The following is a 16998-nucleotide window of genomic DNA, read 5'->3' on the forward strand; positions in this document are numbered from 1 at the left end:
GTCGGTGGAGCCGTGTCCCGGAGGAGTAACAAACAAACTTTGATCGCTACTTCTACTATGGAGGCCGAGTTCGTTTCTTGTTTCGAGGCTACATCACATGGTGTATGGCTAAAGAGTTTCATTTCGTGCCTTAGAGTGGTTGATTCCATTGCAAGGCCGCTAAAGATGTTCTCGTGACAATTCGAGTGCTGTTTTCATGGCTAAGAACAACAAAAGTGGAAGTCGAAGCAAGCACATCGACATTAAGTACTTAGCTATTAGAGAACGTGTTAAGGAAAATAAAGTGGTCATTCAACACATTAGCACTGAATTGATGATTGCCGATCCTATGACAAAAGGCTTGCCACCTCATAAATTCAAGGATCATGTAGAGAACATGGGACTTGGTTCCCTTATGTAATTTGTACAAATAAAGTTATTATTAATGAAACTCTTATTTTGATTTTTCTCATATTTATGCGCATCTTAATTTTACATTTGAGAAAAATTTCAGAGGACCTGAATAAACATAAGGTTTAGGGTTTATTCACTTAAGTACATTGCCACATAAAGTACATTGTTATATAATAAATGTATTGTAATACATGGAAGATAATACTCGATTCATAATGAGGACATGTCGCTATGATTCGTATGTTTATTATATAATGAGGAACGTTGGGTTTGAATATTTTAGTTTAAATGCTGACCAAGTGGGAGAATATTAGAATATTTTTATTTATGAAAATTATTTTCTAATTAAGGAAATGATTTTCTATTTAAGGAAATAAATAAATAATTGATTTTCTGATAAATGAATATTTTATATTCATTAAATCTGGACAAAATCAATTATGTAATATTCTATATATGGTCAGATTTCTATATTCATTACCTGATTTGATTTCCTGAATTAATTGTCAAAATATTCTGACAATTAATGTGGCACGTGAGCATCGATGGAGTATCTCACCTATAAATATAGGGTCTCGGTCCCCGAGCTCCTCACTCATTCTGAATCCATTCAGCAGATTCCATCTAAAGAGAGTTGAGAGAGCGAGGAAGCCTGAACTCCAATACTGAAGTTATCGCAGGGATTGAAGCTCAAAGATCAATGGCTGGAGGTACATCGATCCTTTCATTGCATATATTATAGATATGATTACAGTTTATTTTCCGCATTTCATATCATTGTATATGCTATATTACATACACTATATATATAGTCTAACAAAAACTTCTTTCAGATGGACATATTAGCTGTCCGGGAACAACTTTCAAGAAACATATAACTTTCCAAGAATAACTTTTAGAGACCTTTTTATTTAGAAAAACTATTCCACAATCTATTTTATTATATTATCCCTATTCTTCTTTTTCTTCCTTCTTCTTTAATTCGTTCATGATTTCTTCATCTATTATTGAAAGAGAAATAAAAGTATAAAAATAAATAAATGCTCCATACACTTAATTTATATAGGAGGATTTACAAAAATATTGGAATTTTGGGTAAGTTTTACAAAAATATTGCCACATAATATTTTTTTTACAAATATATTGTCCTAGAATTTTTTTATTTCTTTTATACTGTGTATACCCCAAAATACATACGAAGCATCCATCTTCAACACCTACGAACTGAACCACCAAAGCAACACCAGAATAGTCAGAAAACGACTATTTTTTCAGTAAGAACGTAAATATTTAAAATTTTAACCCAACAACAATAACATAAAAAATTACTAAAATAACTGTAAAAGAACAGTAAAAATACAAAACAAAATAACCAAATAAAATCACAAAAAAATACTATACTTCAATAACTCTTTTGCCAGTGCGAACTATCATACCATGATCACGAGAGGAAATCTTCACTTTAGAAAAATTCTCCTTACCCTAAATACATTATAAAAAAAAAATACAACAACCAAAAGAGCCGTTAAAAAATATGAAAATCAAGTTTATAATACTGAACACCAAATAGCACATACAAAATAACAAAACATATATTTAACAAAATCAGAGAGTAATGAACCAAATTTTAAAATGATATTTGAGACTCAATATGCACAAAAAAAATTAAATTTGAAAAAGAAGTTTAAGAAGCTAAAGAAAATTTTAAAGATGATGGAGATGAGAAGAGTAAGAACTAATAGTAACCATAATTAAAAAAATGTGGATCAATCTTTCAAATAAATGAAGAAAAAGAAAACTAATGAAAAAAAAACTTAAGAAGAAAAAGAAAATTTTAAAATTAATGAAGATGAGAAAATCAGTAAGTTAATAGGACACTCCATTAAAGGTTGATCCTCTATTAGTTGATGAGTTTTATTTAAATTATTGGTTATAAATAAATTAATAATATAAAATAGTAAGAATAAGCATCCTCCAATTTGTGGTTTAATGTTTTTGTTTCATTTGTATATATGATACAATAAATAACAGTATATAGTTCACTAGATCCTTATCTTTAATCATTACTTTTAAAATCATTAACTAATGCAAAATCCAAAGATGTTTTTGTCAAAATAAGGACACGTGGCATTCCATTTTCCACAAGCACTTTTTTTTAACCAAAAAAAAAAACAGAACCAGAGAGAAAGAACTAACCAATAATGGAGCTGTGTTCGATTCGATTGGGAGTAGAGACTTTGCATCATCTTCTTCAGCCAAACTCAAACTCAAAGCCAAACCCAAAACCCATCTTCATTACAACTTGCCACGTCCACCAAACTCGCCACCTCAGCATTTCAGCCACCAGCGCCGGCGCCGGCGCCGGCACAGCATTAGAGAAAGCCGGAGACGGAGGAAAGAGAGTGGTGGAGCTAGTCGGAGCTTTTAACCAACTGACACACAGAATGGGTTCAACAACTTCATCTTCAATTCTGTTCAAAGCCCTTAAACTGTCAATCCCTCTTCTCCACGCGCTTCCACTCGCCCCGGATGGCCGTTCACCTCTCTCCAAGGCTTTATCGGTAGCTTTACTCCTGACCGATCTTCACATGGACGCAGAAGTAATCTCCGCCTCAATCCTCCGGCATTTGGTTCAGTCCGGTACTATTTCGATTACCCATGTTAGGAATCGGATCGGTACTGGCACAGCTCATCTTCTCCACGAGAGTCTCAGAGTGAATAATCTTCCTTCGACTTTCAAAGACATTGATGCTTTAGACGAAGGAGACGCTTCGGCAATCAGAAAGTTTTGCCTAACTTATTACGACATTAGAGCTCTGATTCTTGAGCTCGCTCTTAAGCTTGATACAATGAGAAATCTCGATTACCTTCCTCGTTATCACCAGCAATTGATTTCTCTCCAGGTAAGGGAAATTCAAAAATTTGAGAAATTTAACTATATTAAATTTATACTGTACTGAGTTTAATTTGTGAAATTTTCTCAAAGTGAAATACTAAAATTTATGTTTAAAAAAAAATACTAAAATTTATAAAATAAGCAATTATGATGGTTACATATTGTAAATATATAGTCTTTTTTGCGACTATAATAATGATTATTTATGTTCGCACAATTTAATTCAGTCGTTTGTAAGTGTAAATTTATAGTTGCAAAACGGTACGAGTTATTGCTTTATTGAATTCTTTCACTTTTGAATCCCAAACAATTTGATTTTTCAAAATTCTATGGACACGATGTGTAAGAAAAATTACTAATTTGACTGTTAGTGTAAGTAGATTACCTATTGAATAATTGAATTTCTGTTAGTAGATTCATAATGACAAAAGTGTTTCTTCAATAAAATTTAAAACGAGTGATTTAATTGGTATTGTAGGATTCTTACTTTCTTAAAATGTAACAATTGAGATAGAATCAGACCGATTCGCTTAATCGCTAATGACCTCCCCCTCTATGTCCTGTGGTTTCTATCTTGAAATAATGAATTGAGTTCGGATAGGCATTTAAGATTTTGCTTAGGTATATGCAATTTTAATTAATATGTTGTTTTATGGTCGCACAGTATAATTTTTAGTCGAACAAAACAGGTAATGAAGATTCACGCCCCGTTGGCTCACGCTGTAGGGACCCATCTCGTTTCTCTCGAGCTTGAGGATCTTTGCTTTCGGTATCTTTTCCCTTATTCCTATTTGTATGTGGATACTTGGTTGAGAACCCATAATGAGGCTCATGAGATGGGAAAGTCTCAATCTTTGATTGATGTATATAAGGACCAGTTGTTGGTGGCTTTGAAAGCTGATTCTTTGTTGGCTGGAATGGTTACTGATATTACCGTTAAGGGTAGGTACAAAAGTAGGTATAGTACTATGAAGAAGCTCTTGAATGATGGGAGAAAGCCAGAGGAGGTGAATGATGTTCTTGGGTTGAGAGTTGTATTAGAGCCAAGAAGGTTTGAGAGTGATGATAGTAATGTGTTTGAAGAAAATGGTGTGAGAGCTTGTTATAGGACCCGCGAAGTTGTACGGTCTTTGTGGAAAGAAATGGCGCATAGAACGAAAGATTACATTGCTAATCCGAAACAAAATGGGTATAGGAGTTTACATATGGCTGTTGATGTGAGTGAAGAAGGTAGGAGTAGACCTATTATGGAGATTCAGATTAGAACTTCTGATATGGATGTTTTTGCTGCTGGTGGTACAGCTTCACATTCCTTGTATAAGGCTGGTCTCACTGACCCAGAAGAGGTAAATTTTGTTCTGATTAATTTCTAATAGTTGATTCTCATAGTCATAGTGAATAAGGGTATTGTTGTAGACTTTTCTGAGATTTTGAAGTAGTCTAATAAAGAAAAGTAATTTGCGGCCAAACCCTTTTGTGATTTAATTTGTATCTTGATCTATTTTTAGTTGGCAATATCCCTTTAATTTCACTTTTATTTGCAAATTCGAGGTGTCGGCTAAAGCTAACTGGGACTGTCACTGTATGTACGCGTGACATGTTTTTAACTGACACTTCGGATTTGAAAACAGAAGTAAAGTTAAATTGAAATCCGAATTGATACATAAAGGGGTTTAACTGCAAATTATGACACAAATGTTGTAATTCCAAAATAGCTCTTGGAGAGGCTTCTCTTCTATTCTAACCTTTCAAGAGAGTTAGATCTCTCCCAAGAGATTTCTCTCAATTCTAAACTCTTTCAACATAACTGAAACTGAGTTCTGATTAAGCAAAAACAACAACTCAACCTAAAGCAATTAAAACAAAGATTAAAACTGAATAAACTGCTGTAATAAAACTTATGCTTGGCGTTTATGGCTTTTCCTCCTTTGTTAGACACATCGGACCAGAAGCTTATCATATTGAAAATATTGTCTTCAGTTTTTGTATCAGCCTTGAATTTTGTAGTGATAATTGAGTTGAGAGTAGATTATTGAATAAATTAGAGATTGATTTGCAGGCAAAGCGGCTCAAGGCCATAATGGTGGCTGCGGCTGAACTAGCAGCGTTGCGTCTTAAGGGTCTTCCATCTACTAATCATAAAGGTATTGAAAATGACCAACAGAATAGGGTGTTTCGCCTTCTGGACAAGAATGGAGATGGCAGGATCAGCATTGAGGAACTTATGGAAGTTATGGAAGAGCTTGGTGCTCCTGGGGATGATGCCCGGGAGATGATGAAGCTCCTTGATTCCAATAGTGATGGATCTTTGAGCTCTGATGAATTCGACTTGTTTCAGCAACAGGTGTGTGGCGATTGATGTCTTTAATAATAGAACTACTAATCATGGGCATGAGAACATAAATGAGAAGTAATTTGATTTATGCAAATGCAATTCTTGTTTACTGTTTTGTAGGTTGAATTTATGCGTAATTTGGAAGACAGAGATGGTCAGTACAAGCTGATGCTGAATGAGAAGCTTCAAACGTCGGTAAACAGCAGCAGCGACGCCATTCAGGAATGTAATGGAAGCTAGCCAGAATTTCTTGGCCATGTAAAAAGGTTAGAGATTGACTATAGTTAATTCAAATTCTTCATTATAGGCCTAGAATTTCTGTGAGCTTGTTTTACTTCTTATTTTATTATGAATTGAATTAAGTGTTTGAAACTTGATTTCGGGGATTGAATTTGATTTGATAAAATTCCACTCTATGATAAAAAACTAGTGAGTACCAACAATGACATTGAAAATGCAATTCCAAATAAAATTGTGGCTAAAGATGGGAGTGGAGATTTCAAAACTATTGCAGAAGCTCTTTCTTCCTATCCCAAGAACCACAAAGGCAGATACATTATATATGTTAAAGCCGGAATATACAATGAGTACCTAACTGTTACAAAAGAACAAGTGAATGTCTTTATGTATGGAGATGGACCTAGAAAGACAATCATCACAGGAAGAAAGAATTTCAATGAAGGAGTTTCAACCATTAGAACTGCAACATTCTGTAAGTTTTAAGTTTTCATTACCTTAACACATTCACTTCCCTTCATTTTCTTTTCTCTTCTACTAATCAGGGTCGGCCTGAGCTAAGACGAACTAAGCCTGCGCTTAGGGCCCAACCAGGGTCCAAAAAAATATGACCCAATAATTTTTATTTTCTTCCTTGCTATTAATTGTGCTTATCATCATCTTCATTTCTTACCTTATCAGCTGCAATTGGAAATGGATTTGTGGCGAAATCAATCGGATTTCAAAACACAGCAGGAACAGAAGGACACCAAGCAGTGGCACTTCGAGTTCAATCAGACATGTCTGCATTTTACAATTGTAGAATGGATGGTTACCAAAACACATTATATGTTCAAACACATCGTCAATTCTATCACAACTGTGTCATATCAGGAACAGTCGATTTCATCTTTGGAGACGCAGCAGCCGTCGTCCAAAACTCGTTGATCATCGTTCGAAAGCCCGAGAAAAACCAGAACAATGCAGTGACTGCCCAAGGCAGAGTTAACAAACATGAAACAACAGGCATAGTTTTACAAAACTGTAGGATTGTACCTGAACAGAAATTCTTCTCAGAAAGATTGTTAACACCAACATACTTAGGCAAACCATTGAAAAAGTACTCTAGAACTGTGATCATGGAGTCTATAATTGATGATTTGATTCAACCAGCTGGTTGGCTTGAATGGGATAATGGTGATTTTGGTCTTAACACAGTTTACTTTGCTGAGTATGCAAATAAAGGACCTGGTGCTGTAACTGATCAGAGAGTGAAATGGAATGGTTTTAAAGTCATTACTGATAAGAATGAAGCTCTTCAATTCACACCAGGTCAATTTATTCAAGGAAATTTATGGTTAGAAGAAACTGGGTCGCCATTTTTTCTTGGATTGAAGAATTAATTCATCTTATATTTTCAAATAAATACTTGAATAGACATATTCAGAGGATGAGAGGATGGTAGTGATTAATTAATCCTATCCCCACCTTGTTGATTATATAAAATAATAATTTAAAAAAGAAAAACATTCTCAATTAATGTTTAGTTACATGTTTTTTTGTTTGATACAATTGTGTATTTGTAGGCTTATTGCCTGGTTTTAATCAATAATAGTATGCATTTACAGTACTACATCCTTATCTTTTTAAATCATTATATATTATTTTACATTGAATTAATTAATTATTTGAAATTTTATTAAAAAGAATATATTATACATGATTTAAAAAAAATTATGAAAATAAAATTAAAATAATTATTAAAATTAACTTAGTGAAAAGAAATTAAAAAAAAAGAATTTCAGTAATTTTTAAAAATTAAAAATTATTTTGTACTTAACTTTTTATATATTAATATGTATTCCTCATTTTGTTGTAAATAGAATTTTTCTAAAGGAAAATAGAAGTTAACTTTAGGAAATGCTTACCTATATATCAACCAATATAATGGAGTTAATAATAAAATAAAGGAAAATTTGCCGCAAAAATTCTCAAAAAGATTATTTTTATGCAGATTAGTCCCCAATTTTTAGATTTAACGGCAATAGTTCTCAAGGTTATGTTTTTTATTTGTCCGTTAGTCCTAATTTTAACTGTCCGTTAGTCCTAATTTTAACTGTGTCGTTTACTTTTTTAAAATTACCACGTGTCGAAATATTCTTAGTCTAAATTATTATTTTAATTTTTAAAAATTAAAAAATCAATTATTTAAAAATAATTTTTTTTTTCTTTTTCTTTCTTTTCTTCTTCTTCGTCTTCTCACTACCAGAAACAACCAACCCCCAACCCCAAACCAGCACCTCCGCCACGCCTGAATAGCCACGACCCTTTCTCTTCTTCTTCTAAAGACTTTCCCAGCCCTACGCTTTCTCTTCTCTCTCCCCTTCCTCTTCTTCCTTCTACACCTGAACCTCCATAGCCACCGTGGTCAGAAACTGCTCTCATCCATCAACCACCTCCCCCTCTCTCTTTGTTCCTCCCTCTCGTTGCAAGAGGAAGGCCAGCAGACGATTAAGACCCTCTCCTCTCTTCTCTCTCGCTCTCAAATCCCTCCTTTCTCTCGTTCTCGCGCGACCCAGCCCTCTCTGCTCCGCTTGGTGACCCAAATCGGCAACCCAAACCCAGATCTGTTAACCTCCTCCTCCTCGACCACCATTAAAGCTCGAATAACCTCGACGGATTCATACTCCGGTAGATGCATGTTTGGGACTCGTCTTCAAGCTTGGGAGAAAAAAAATGAATAGAGTGAAATCGGGAGAAAGAGAGAGGATGAAGGAGATGGAATTAGGGTTAGGGTTATTAGTTTTAGGTTATTTAAGAAGAAGAAGAAGAAGAAACTAAAACAAAAATAGAGGATATAAAGAAAAAAAATAAAAAAAACAAAAACTAGAAACATGTTAGGTTGTTTTTAGTATTATTTTTAGGTTAATTTTTAGTGTATTTTTTATTTAATTCTACTCTTGTTTGGAGAAATTTTACGCTTTTTATCTTTTATTTTTGGATATTCAAAATAGAAGAAGATTAGAAAATATCAAAGGAATAAGATAAATAAAAGATAAAAATATCTCACAAAAAAAATGATCTATAAAATAGAGAAAATTATGCAAGAAAACAAAGCTGAAACTTAAAGCCTGAATTCGACTATGTTCTGATCATATTTTGAAAAAAGTTAAAACATAAAAGTTTTAGATATCTCTTTTATTTTTCCAGAACATCTTGAATCGTCCAATTCTGAGCAATATCGAGAGAGTTATGACCAAAATACTATCAGTCAATGCAACTCACTGTCCAAATAAAAGGGGTCATGCCTAGGCATGGAAATCCCATGTTGCGGCCCGCCCCTTCTAATCCTAAGCAGAATAAGTTTTTTTAGCGTTTTTTTATTTTTATTTTTTTTTATCATTTTTTGTTTATAAAAGAAATGGACTTTAGTAGTCTTTAACAAGCAATCAAGGAGTACGAATTTTGGAGAGCAAAATTGACCGCGAAGGTTTTTTCAACAGAGTTTTTAGCATTATTTTCTTTTCTTTTCAAAAATTAATATGTGTGAATTTGCTACAATGAACATGAGTAGCTAAACAGTTCATTAGGGTATAGATGGAGATTATTTGATATTGATTTGTAGTTTTAATATGATTTATTTTCGCTCAATTTCTATGAATTATATTTCATTCGTACTTGTTTATTTTTGTTAGTAAATCAGCAATGAGTAAGAAGCTGTTATGATCTATGACTGAACCGATTGCATTTATTACTTGTTGATTTTCGGTTGTAAACTGTTATGATCCTCTAAAACTCCATTCTTTCGTCCTGTACTTTTTGCAGAAGCTGCTCATTCTTACATTTAGTTGTCTTTACAACACACTCAACACACTCATTCTTACTATATATATGAAGCTAAGGGTCTCCATCGAAACGCACTGAACTCATTCAGGAAGCATTGGATGTTACTGCCTGTATCCTCCGACTGCTCGGTGGCCATCCATTGCCCGTTGTTAATTAAAAGCTTTCTCATGGATGCCCTTCGAATTGACAGAGCAAATCCTTATGGCACTAAAAGCCGCTGAATGCTTCGAGGCTGCAGCACTTCTTGAAAGGAGACATCTTTAGAGATTTTGAGTCCACTGAGCTGCGAAGTGATGAACCCAAGGTCGGAAACAGCGCAAGCATTGGTCTTTAGAGAAACTCTAATGGATGATGATGAGTCCACTTTTGGGAAGGGAATTCGAGTGGAAGTGTTTCCAGAAAAGAGTCCGAGAGTGGTGGAAGCAGCCGTTGTTGAGGTTGGTAATGAGAAGAGAGTGGTTGTGGTTGTTGGTTATCTCTCTGTCTCTGGTTTGAATTGAAGTAAGGTGGTAAGTAAGTATGGCGTTTGGATAAGAAGGAAGAAGACGAAGAAGAAGAACTGTATCAATATGGGCTCCTCTCAATTCTAAGGCCCATTTTAAATCACTTTTATTACATAAATACCCAATAAATTCAAAGTTTACAAAATTAAATTATGATAGTTTAAAATAATTAATTTTATTAAATAAAAAAAATCATTTGAAAATGATGTCCGTGAAATATCTATCTTTTTTTAAATAAAAATAAATTAAAAGTTAAATATAAATCCTAATTTGAGTAGAATTATACTAATGATATGGTATATATATAAGCCGTAAGGTGTTAAGTGTTACTTAGAGAAAAGAAAAAAATTATTATTATTTGAGTGTGTGTTGAAGTTGTAATTAAGTATGGAAACAAAAAAGGCATCCTTCAGAGAAATCTTGATGGTAACTAAAATCTTCCTCTATTCTTCTTCTTCTTCTTTCTTCTTTAATTCATTCATGAATTCTTCATTTATTAGTGAAAGAGAATTAATTAACTTTAAGAGAGTGAAGTAGTGAGTGAGATATATTAAGTATAACATATATACCCCAAAAGCAATAACAAATTAAACCAAATCAATAATTCTAGTTTTCTGTACAAATTAAGCTCATGACTTATTATTACAAATGAAAATGGATTAATCATATATATGACTACTTTAATTATGCTTTGTAAAGAAAATTACATTGGAAAAGTTCTAATCAGTACAACTTAAAATTTGAATTAATAAATTCAATAGCTTGATTAAGCAAAATTATGACACTACCATTTTTGATTAATTATTAATCTTGTTATTTTAAGATTTTTTATTATTATTATTAATTTTTGACCAATGACACTTTATTTTTTTTTTAATTGTAAAATATATGATCAATTCATTGAAAGAGTGTAATTTATAAAAATTAATTTTTTTTTTCTTCTTTTAATATAGGGAACTCCATCAAACCAACTAAAACAAATTACAACGAAAGAGAAAAGTTACTCTCAACAAGATATTATAATATGGGAAAGACAGGAAAATTTCAAGGTAACAAAAATTCTCTAAAAAATTTCTTGGAACATTATTTAAAATAAATACAATATTAATAATTTGTGCAAATCATGTCTTATAGTAACGTTTGGATTATTAGATTAACAAGAACATAGATTTTTTTTTTAAATGAAACTATTGTTATTGTATTAAATTCATAACACAACTAGCTAGCTATGAGATTCACATATATATTTTTAATTATGTTATGTATATTTATGAATGAGTTTTAGAGTATATGTATAATTCATTAATAAATTTTTGTTAATGATTACAGGAGCAAAATTTAAGTGAGTGGTCATCACCACTAAAATTATTGAGTCAAGATAAAGAAGCATTGTTGAAAGTTCCAGTTTTATTTGCTTCCTTCGATCAAACGAGCCGATTAGCTTCTGGATACGGCGCTTGTTCCGTGATAGCAATACTCATTGCTCACTGGCTTCACTGCAACCCAAAATTAATCCCCACAAGGGTACAATTTGAATCCCTAATCCTGCAAGGCTCTTCTGAGTGGCGAGCACTCAGCAACGAATCCTCTTATTACCAGAACAAATTTTCTAACAATCACTTCGATATAGAGACTGTGATAAATGCTGGTATCAGACCAGTCTCTATTTGCACAGATAGGTCAGTAACGGGGATGTTCGGGGTTGAAAAATTCGCCTTGTTGAAAGATATGTTCTCTTTAGACAATATGTGGGAGAACATAACTAAGGATTTAACAACAGAGCCGAAAATTTTCGTCGTGGGTTGGAACGATCACTTCTTTGTCTTAAAACTAGAACTTCATGCTTGTTATATTATTGATTCATATGGAAGTAGACTATTTCGAGGGTGCAACCAAGCTTATATGCTTAAATTTGACGATTCAAGTGTAATATACGGCACCGATCAACAAATTCTTTGCACGGGCAAAGATTGCTGCAAGGAATATATGAGAAAGTTTTTAAGCAGTAATATTGTTATGAAACTGGAGAAGGAATACAAGAGAGGATACATTCAATTACCTTATCTATATGAGAAGTTGCAAGTAGACATGAGCTATATGTGCTTAAATGCTCCATCGCCAGTATCATCTTCATCGTCGTCTTCCTATGATGGTCCATCTTCCCTTCAATTGTGATGATTCTTCTTTTCTTAGAGATGCTCATCCTCCTAATGAAGAGTAAATAAGAGTTGTGTTATGTAAATGTTCGGTTAATATGTAAATTTATTTATTTTATTATTTTGTGTTTATGTAAAGATTTAATTAATATGTAAATTTATTTATTTTGTTGGAAATATTTAAATAAATTTTAAATTTAATTATATGTGAGGAATTAAATTTAATTAGTACTACAAACAGTCTTCAATAGTGACTAATGTATATCATTACTTTAATCTAAGAAAATAAATCAAAGTATATGTAAATAAATTCTAACAATTGCCTTATAATTATAAATAAGTTAAGTTTTGTATGATCATGCCTAATAACAAAGGTGATATTATATCTCCAAGGAATAAACATAATAAAGTGTTTCTCGATATTCAAATGGGATTATTTAGCTAAATTAGTACACTAAAAAAATTTAATAAGCCCAACATGTTTATTTTGAGTCTAACTGCCTTAGTATGGTAAATAACCTCCAATAAAAATTAATCTTAAGATACAAATTCCAGTTTGTAAATTAAATGGATGTAAAACAGTACAACAAAGATTCTTACAACAATTTACCTTTAGATCTTGATTAACCAACCAAGATTCTCCCTTAGATTCGAAGACAAGCTCCCCTTGCTTCGATTGAGAGTAGCTGGTACTAGAAAAGAATAGTAGCAGTTAAAAATTTATTCATAGATAAAGTTGATATATCAAGCTTCGCAACTGAGTCATATAGTATTAAGGTTGGCCATAACATTCTCTTTCTAAAAACAGAGAAAATGTGAGATGAAACAATGAAGTTTGGACTACACTAGCGTTTGGTTGGAAGGAATGAAAATATAGGAATGAGAATGGAAATGGGAATAGGAATAGGAATGGAATGGAATAAAATTTAAAATACATAAAAATAATTGATAAGAAAATTATTAAATTTTTTCTCATCATGCATTGGAATAGTCTTTCCTTCCATTTTAAAATGGAATAGTCATTCCACCAAAATGGTGGAAAGATCATTCCATTGGAATGGCATTCCAACACATTAATATGCAACTAAACAAAGGAATGGAATGAAGATTGTTTCCTTTCCTTTACATTCTATTTCATTACCTTCAAGCAAACGCCAAGTTCTATAAAGCACATATTTATCTTGTGGCTGACAATTTTACAGAATCTTAGAATTAGGAAATTGATCTCCAAGTTTGACACAAATATTAATAAGGTATGTTTATTATGTGAGGATAAAGATGAAACAGTTAGCCCTCTTTGAATGTTTCTACAATAGACAAAGTCTTAAAAAAAACTAAAGCACTGACTTGATTGGCATGTCCAGTCTGTTTATTTTGAGCAAATGCTGAAAAGTATAATGAAAGATAAACTGATTAGCAAGCACATGAAGCAAATATTGCAACCATCATTGCGAACTTGGTGTATTATTTATAAAAAAATAAAGAATGATGCTTCTTGGTCTTCAAAGATTTGGAGAATGAAAAAAAAAAACAATACACAAATTCAGCAGGATATTAAGTATATAATTTTATATGTACTTCTTGAGAAAATTTTGGATATAGATTGGATTGATTTGATTTGTAATCGGGTATATAAAATAAAAAACAAGTTTATGGTTATAAATTTAAAAGAAAATCATGAAATAAATATTAAATAAAACCGTGAACTAAAAATTTAAAAATCAATTTTATTTATTTGATCATTAATTGTCGTTCTTTACTTTCTTAGTTTGGTAATATTTTTTAGTTTTTTTACATTTAAAAGTAGTTTTTGTTTTTTTTTTTTTTTGTATTTTTACGGAAGTCCATATAGCAGCCTATATAAAAATTATTGGAGCAATTCAAACTGTAAATTAAAAAATAGTGTATGAAGTAATTTCTCATGCTTTTGTACTTTTTGTTAAACATTCTCCTAACAAAGTGTCTCATTTCTTGATAAGAGACTCTTAAATTCTTGCAGATCGTCATTTTATTAAATTTTCTATTTGTTTTGAGCTTAATACTCTATTATTAAATAATTTGTTTTAAAGTCTTATTTTTCATAAAAAAAAGTTGAAAATAAATGTTATTTATTTGTTTAATTGTTTATTTGCATTCTACCAGAAGCAAAAGAGTTTTAATATTCAGTACTGATAAACAAGGGATTAACTGTTTCTACTAGTAAATGTCACTCTCATAATCAAGCTTCACTCTTCTAATCTTCTTCAATCTTCACCCTTACCATTTCATATATCTAAAATTTCCTTCTTACTTTCTTAAAAAATTTGGTTTTTACTAGTGTGGTTGAACTCTTGAAGAAATTCAATGCTTGTCTATGATTTTGTCACACCTATTTTTAAATATCTTTAATACAAGGGCCCTTATTAATAATTAAGAATTAATTCAACACATTAGTTGTTAGTATTGCTATTAATTGATTTGGATTCATGTTTGCCCACTTAATTTTTTTTATTTCTTTCCTCTTTTTTTTCATTAAAAAATTTACTCTTCCTTAAAGAAATCTATTCATACTAAAATGAGACATAAAACTTGGTAATTGTTTTTAATTTAAATATATGAAAAAGCCATATTAGTTTGAACAAATAAAAATTGTAGCTTTTCATGGAAGATTATTACAATGAACACACATTAAAAAAAAATTGAGAATATTATTTGTTTTACATAACTTATCAAAAAACAACATATATACTAAGTTCAAGTCAACTTTGAAATTAGCTTATTTTCATTTATTTTTTTATCATGACACTCTTTTAGGTTTGACCACTTAATACAGAATCTTCACCTTTCATTATCTTGACAATGCAAAATCCTTTGTCAAAACCAAAGACAACCCTAAAAGAAAAAGTAATGTTAGTACATATATGATCACACAATAAAAGTAAGAAGATGAATAAATAATTTGGAAATTTTTAAAAATAAGCAAATAAGCTTAGTGATTTATTCCTTTGATGGATTCAACGGCCCAAACTCTTCCAAGATCATAATTAAAAGTATTTTCAAGCCTACAAATCAATTAAAATTACCAGAGTAAGAATTACATAAAATATATATATATATATATATCTTTATATAAATGAATATAAATAGTTTACTTATAAGTGAAAAATGCCATAAACGAGCAGTTCCATCCATAGAGACAGTGATTATTATAGAAAGCTCAGAAAGAACACAAAGTTCCAAACTAATTTATTATTAACGACCACAAAGATTATTAAAAAACATAAATTAAGGACTATTCAGCAAAATTATAATGCTGAGTTTTTGTTTTCTGCTTTTAGTTTTTCGAAAATCTCTCTTTTTGTAAAAACTACTAAAACTAATTTTGTTACAGTTAAAAACTAAAATTTATTGATTTACCAACCAATAAAAATACTTTTGGAGCTTAAAAAATCCAAAAATAATTTTTAAAAGCCCGACCAACCAGGACCATTAATATCTTCTAACAAAATCATTACATAATGAAAAAAATATTAAAGTAATATACATACCAAAATGGACAACAACACATCTAATGAAGTCTTTGTGTGCTTCAACCTCTATGATTTTCTCCATTGTTTCATAATTGTAAACACGAATGAATCCGTCATCAGAGCCAGTTACAATCTAAAGCACTGACTTGATTGGCATGTCCAGTCTGTTTATTTTGAGCAAATGCTGAAAAGTATAATGAAAGATAAACCGATTAGCAAGCACATGAAGCAAATATTGCAACCATCATTGCGACCTTGGTGTATTATTTATAAAAAAATAAAGAATGATGCTTCTTGGTCTTCAAAGATTTGGAGAATGAAAAAAAAAAACAGTACACAAATTCAGCAGGATATTAAGTATATAATTTTACATGTACTTCTTGAGAAAATTTTGGATATAGATTGGATTGATTTGATTTGTAATCGGGTATATAAAATAAAAAACAAGTTTATGGTTATAAATTTAAAAGAAAATCATGAAATAAATATTAAATAAAACCGTGAACTAAAAATTTAAAAATCAATTTTATTTATTTGATCATTAATTGTCGTTCTTTACTTTCTTAGTTTGGTAATATTTTTTAGTTTTTTTACATTTAAAAGTAGTTTTTGTTTTTTTTTTTTTTTTTGTATTTTTACGGAAGTCCATATAGCAGCATATATAAAAATTATCGGAGCAATTCAAACTGTAAATTAAAAAATAGTGTATGAAGTAATTTCTCATGCTTTTGTACTTTTTGTTAAACATTCTCCTAACAAAGTGTCTCATTTCTTGATAAGAGACTCTTAAATTCTTGCAGATCGTCATTTTATTAAATTTTCTATTTGTTTTGAGCTTAATACTCTATTATTAAATAATTTGTTTTAAAGTCTTATTTTTCATTAAAAAAAAGTTGAAAATAAATGTTATTTATTTGTTTAATTGTTTATTTGCATTCTACCAGAAGCAAAAGAGTTTTAATATTCAGTACTGATAAACAAGGGATTAACTGTTTCTACTAGTAAATGTCACTCTCATAATCAAGCTTCACTCTTCTAATCTTCTTCAATCTTCACCCTTACCATTTCATATATCTAAAATTTCCTTCTTACTTTCTTAAAAAATTTGGTTTTTACTAGTGTGGTTGAACTCTTGAAGAAATTC

At 31.1% G+C, this 16998-nt stretch overlaps 3 protein-coding genes and 1 long non-coding RNA gene across 7 annotated transcripts in view; 3 read left to right on the top strand and 1 right to left on the bottom strand.

Moving 5' to 3' along the window:
• The first annotated feature begins 2504 nt into the window (after nucleotides 1-2504).
• LOC133030922 (probable GTP diphosphokinase CRSH, chloroplastic) overlaps nucleotides 2505-16998 on the top strand; it is a 44457-nt gene continuing 29963 nt past the window's right edge. Inside the window, exons 1-5 of one of the 4 annotated variants that reach the window (XM_061103986.1) lie at nucleotides 2505-3296; nucleotides 3979-4635; nucleotides 5349-5633; nucleotides 5745-5890; nucleotides 6055-6193. In XM_061103986.1, the coding sequence (XP_060959969.1) occupies nucleotides 2595-3296; nucleotides 3979-4635; nucleotides 5349-5633; nucleotides 5745-5864 (1764 nt within the window). In that variant the 5' untranslated portion in view covers nucleotides 2505-2594 and the 3' untranslated portion in view covers nucleotides 5865-5890; nucleotides 6055-6193. The other 3 variants (XM_061103985.1, XM_061103984.1, XM_061103983.1) reach the window with 3 other exon arrangements.
• Nucleotides 6048-7473, top strand: LOC133031029 (probable pectinesterase/pectinesterase inhibitor 13; the record flags this gene model as incomplete). The annotated part of the gene is made up of 2 exons (XM_061104245.1): nucleotides 6048-6336; nucleotides 6543-7473. Coding segments are annotated over 2 exons (990 nt in total), but the record flags the coding sequence as incomplete, so codon positions are not given.
• Nucleotides 9980-12364, top strand: LOC133031031 (uncharacterized). The gene is made up of 2 exons (XM_061104249.1): nucleotides 9980-10123; nucleotides 11519-12364. The coding sequence occupies exons 1-2, from the start codon at nucleotides 9980-9982 to the stop codon at nucleotides 12362-12364; spliced, it is 990 nt and encodes a 329-aa protein (XP_060960232.1).
• LOC133030897 (uncharacterized) lies at nucleotides 14908-15991 on the bottom strand. The gene is made up of 2 exons (XR_009684428.1): nucleotides 15873-15991; nucleotides 14908-15386 (listed from the first exon to the last, which is right to left on the bottom strand). It is a non-coding gene; the product is annotated as an uncharacterized LOC133030897 (long non-coding RNA).

The sequence above is a fragment of the Cannabis sativa genome, chromosome 9 (assembly GCF_029168945.1).
Source record: "Cannabis sativa cultivar Pink pepper isolate KNU-18-1 chromosome 9, ASM2916894v1, whole genome shotgun sequence".
NCBI lineage: Eukaryota > Viridiplantae > Streptophyta > Magnoliopsida > Rosales > Cannabaceae > Cannabis > Cannabis sativa.

Excerpts from the sequence above, each read along its gene's own strand:
- LOC133031031 (XM_061104249.1), top strand. The coding sequence starts at position 9,980 with ATGAACCCAAGGTCGGAAACAGCGCAAGCATTGGTCTTTAGAGAAACT. Across the intron at positions 10,124-11,518 it reads TGGAAGCAGCCGTTGTTGAG|GAGCAAAATTTAAGTGAGTG; the intron begins GTTGGTAATGAG and ends TAATGATTACAG.